This window comes from Diprion similis, chromosome 14 (assembly GCF_021155765.1).
Source record: "Diprion similis isolate iyDipSimi1 chromosome 14, iyDipSimi1.1, whole genome shotgun sequence".
Lineage (NCBI taxonomy): Eukaryota > Metazoa > Arthropoda > Insecta > Hymenoptera > Diprionidae > Diprion > Diprion similis.
In genome coordinates, this window is record NC_060118.1 from 6,105,108 (window position 1) to 6,109,706 (window position 4,599).

At 35.9% G+C, this 4,599-nt stretch overlaps 1 protein-coding gene across 1 annotated transcript in view; it reads left to right on the forward strand.

Annotated features, from left to right (window-relative positions):
- The first annotated feature begins 1,449 nt into the window (after positions 1-1,449).
- The window catches only part of LOC124414558, a 100,352-nt gene continuing 97,202 nt past the window's right edge, over positions 1,450-4,599 (forward strand). Inside the window, exons 1-6 of the mRNA XM_046895522.1 lie at positions 1,450-1,746; positions 1,903-2,171; positions 2,683-2,886; positions 3,301-3,556; positions 3,666-3,740; positions 3,957-4,046. Coding sequence (XP_046751478.1) covers positions 1,450-1,746; positions 1,903-2,171; positions 2,683-2,886; positions 3,301-3,556; positions 3,666-3,740; positions 3,957-4,046 — 1,191 coding nt within the window. The remainder of the gene's footprint in view (positions 1,747-1,902; positions 2,172-2,682; positions 2,887-3,300; positions 3,557-3,665; positions 3,741-3,956; positions 4,047-4,599) is intronic.

Here is a 4,599-nt window from a genome sequence, read left to right on the forward strand (position 1 = left end):
AGATTTTGATTTCTAGTCGACTCCTTACATTTTGAAAATAAAAGAGGAATTGACAATATGATTGATGTGAAATAGAATTGCGAAGAAAGACTTATTGATTTATCTTGCTTCTTAAGTCTTCACAAAACACAGTTAATCGCATCTACCAATCTTCAAATTTCCATCAACTACAAAGTTGATGTGATTATAAAAAAAGTAGTTCGTTTTATTTATGATACAGCATATAAAAACAGTTCGTGGTAATCAAACTCGTATCTTATAAGTTTACATTCTAATATATGTGACTTTTACCAATCGCAATGAACTATATTTTTTTTTATTGAACGATCTAATCATACCTATATCATAAACATAAATTATGCCTCCATACACATAATATTCGTCGTTCAATTGCACTAGTATAATATTACGCTATATCCTTCTGAATTAATAACATTCCATTATCTGATGTGAGATTTAAAACGATGAACGGACCTTTCTTATTTCGAGTGCAGCTGTTCATGTTATAATTGGACAAACTGTAAAGGCAGTCAGTCGGAAATCGATCTGAGCCGTGAATTGTTTAATATTGAAATGCGTTATCCATGTCAGTTTGCGATTTAATCATATCACAGTGACGATCTCAATTGTGACAAATGAATTAAGTACGCAATTAACTGAAGGGTACGTTATGCGAGAGTTGAAGTTAATTTTTTGAAAACATTTCAACGTTTGTTTGTCGTTTCATGTTGCGTTCATTTCCAATTTCTTGATAGTGAACTACTTCAAATGGTATAATTAGTATATTGAAGTTGAATATTACCTCGACTTTCAGGTCTCTCAGGTGCTTATATCACCATTCAGAGTTATTTGCAGGGAAGTGCGAGACATTGCTACACACGTATTTTTTTATCATGAAATAATGTTGAATTTGACAATATACTGATACCAGTCTATCATTTTATTTATATAATTGATGGTGAACAATTTGTGAACCGAAATTTGACGATGACGATATGAAAATATTCAAACTTCGAATTTTTTGGCTGGCTCTTCAAATATAAGAAGTGGTATCAACATCTATATGCTAATAATGAACTGTAGAGTGTTCGGTTCTATTCTGACTTGGTGCGAACATGACGGGTTCGCTTTTAATTAACCTTGGACTGTTTTGGAGTAGAAACTTCGCAAAGTGACCTGCATTTTCGTTCATCTTAATAATGTTAAGATAATATAACAATAACCGAAGTATAGAGTTACTTATACAGGATGCCGGAGAGCTGCATCTTACATGCTCAGAACTTTTCTACATTTTGAGTTTTCCGTACATCGAGCTTCTACATTTATAATTTTTATAACACAAATTCTCATACAAGATAAAATAATTTTGTATAAAACTGTTTTCTTAGGACATTTCCACCTCGACTAGTGGAGTTTGTGAAACAAGAAAGAGGGGAGATCAAGGAAACCATGAACTTACCGGTCCCAGGGACGTTACGAGAAGCATTTTCACCGACGTCCGTGATGAACGTGATCTTCGGCCTCGATGTTTTCTACTATCCCAAGGACAAACCCCGACCATTGTTATCAGTGATCTGGGCTCTACTGATTCTGTCACTGGACGTGATACTGATGAAAATGTCTAATTTATCAGAATTGACGGTGTTCATGGGGTCTACAATCGCGGCCACCAACTATCGCCTGAACCTTTACGTTCACACCATTTTTGTCGCTATCTCGATGTTCTCCTCACAGTCTAGGTCACAGGTCATAATAGTTATGATCCATATACATATTGAATATATCTCAATCATGTTTATCTGCTATACCAAAATACAAAGTCTTTATACAGTTTTATTATTGTGCTTTGTGAATTTTTTTTTCTTCATAAATCGTGATATTTGAAATGATTCTATGTTCCAGGCCACCAGAAGCACCTTTCGGAAGCTAATCCCTATCAACGCTCGCCTCAAGACACTGGGAATACCTAATGACTATGGACAGGTGTACAAAGCTCAAGTTATTGAGTTAATCATTGGTTTTAGCTTAATGGTCGTCATTCAGATCTTGGATTATATCTACATTGGTCATGATTATCCTGGAAAATTCGCTCGCATCAGTTTCTTAACGGCTACACATCACTGTATAGTTTTCACTTTCATACTTGATATCACCTACAACACCAGCATAAGGTGACAATTGAATACAGGACTACATAAATCCTTTGCTATCTCACAATTAGTGATATTGAAGATTCAATCAATTCTCATACAATTTCCGAAGGCTTTTCTCTGATCCATTTGTAAGCCTGTTAATCGATACTGTACAAGAATCTCTTTGAATTTTCTTAAGCTTCGGATATCCAACTCAGTATGGACGGGAAGAACCACAAATATCGAGAACTAAGACCTGTTACTTTCACAATTGATATCATCAGTTAAAAACGATGTTTTTGCTAGAGATCAATCCAATTAGAGTCCCAGATGTCAAGTATATACTCTAATTAGTTCGGATAAAATGAACATGCCGATGAATCTGCAATATCATATAAGTAGATTTTTATTGACTAATATCATATACATAATGACTAGTCAATTTGGTTCAAAAATCGAAATTTTCTTGATTGAAATGTCGTTACCAAAGATGTGTTTGAAGAAGTAAGCGATAATTCCATAGGGCATGAAAACTACTTTTGTCGCACAGATATTTCGGCAACAGGTTCCAACGGCTGAAGACATTTCTTGTGGAGTCGTATTTGGAAAATAGAGGTAAGGCTCAACTGACCCTGAAATTAGTCCATACAATCTCACATTATAACTCCTTGGTCTTCAACGCAGCTCAAGAAAGTGCAGAATCGAACAGACTTGCGGACAACCAGCGACTATTGCATATTTCCAAAGTAGTCAGGTATCTAAAGCACTTTGTTAATAGATTAGAATTAATCAATCCGATACTGGGGACGCATAGTAAGCAGATAGATTCTCATTTCATACGATTACATAAAATCGGCGCTAGATTCAAAAACCATTTGCGTCAGAGGCTAGGGATGGAAAAGGTTTTGGCGTAATAGTAGTTTTCCGGTAAATTATAAATTTTCGTAAATTATGAATTTTACTCCAGCCCGTAAAGGCGAGCATAAAACGTCTCAAATAAAACCATCCATCACGAGATATTTTCGAGAAAATTTTCTCTCGATGGTTTCCTCAAAAATGTCATGAAGAGTTACTGTAATAATGGCGGATAAAATCCATCATAATGCAAAATAACTGAAAATAATAACCGTCTTGTTATTGAAATGTCGACTACTTGTTGTGTGCGCAGAAAATTACATGGAGATCTCTGCACCACGGCCATGGATCTGAACCAAGTCTTCGGCCTTCAGGTTCTTCTTTCAATCGCTTTGTCCTTCGGTATATTAACCGCACTTCTGTATACAGGCTACACTTTGGCCGCGGATTTACCGACGACTTCGATGTTCGAGGCCGTGATGATTAAGACGGCAGCTGGTCTTTGGATTGGGTTTTATGTTGTGAAAATAAGTAGGCTTGCAGTTGGTTGTGCAACCACAGCCAGCGAGGTACATCTATTTTGATTGCGGAATACGTCTATTAAAAGTGAAAAATGATCGAAGAATTAACGAAGAAAAATTCTACACTCATGATGCGACATGTAAATTGACGTTTTAGGCCAAAAAGACCGGGGAGTTGATTCAGGACATTTTGGAAATGGCGGCAGTATACAACAGAGATATTCGGGATGAGGTATGACAGAGTTTTTAAATAATGGAAAACATTGTGTTAAAACAAATGAAATATGACTTTTGCAAATTATTTCAACGGTATGTACAGCTTCAAATATTTCCATCAATATCTCCAAAAATCCTCAAAATTTTTTCACCAAATTTCACGTCAAAAGTATTCTTGTCAAAATCATGCATGTCCACTATCGTAAGTGCGTAAATTTTTTTCCCACTGCAGATCAACATTTTATCTCTTCAGCTGATACAAAATCGCCTCTGCTTCACGGCCAAGGGATTTTTTACTTTGGATTATGCATTGCTTACTAAGGTTAGCTAACGAAAAATGATTATAATAACATCGGGGCTGGATAAAATAACTCAGCACTTACATTTAATTCCATTTTTTCAGGTAGTTGGGTCAGTTGTAACTCTTCTTATCATCATGATACAGATGAAAAGTATCTACGAGTTTAATGGCGGTCAAGTCAATTCAACCCTACCTACGTTTTTCTCACCGAATAGTACGGTCTGAAAAAGACATATTCAATAAAACAAACCCTAAGGCCACAATATCGTTTGACACTTCTCTAATATCCATATTTTGTGTTTTATACTTGCTTCCTCAGTCTCTTCGTTTCACTACGTATACTTAAGGTCACGTAGTACTCCTACCTTTACCAACAGAGTAAATTCGGAATTTGAGCCTTTTCCGTTCGTTTGTTTATTTAATATAGGAAGAAAAAGGGTGTGTTTGCTCGGTCAGTAAAGGTAGGAGTACTACATGACCTTAATAATTCTTCGCACATTTTGTGCGCGCCTTATAAACTCCGCCCATTTTTATCTTAAGTCCTCGATAGCTGTTTTCGACACTTACTCAACCT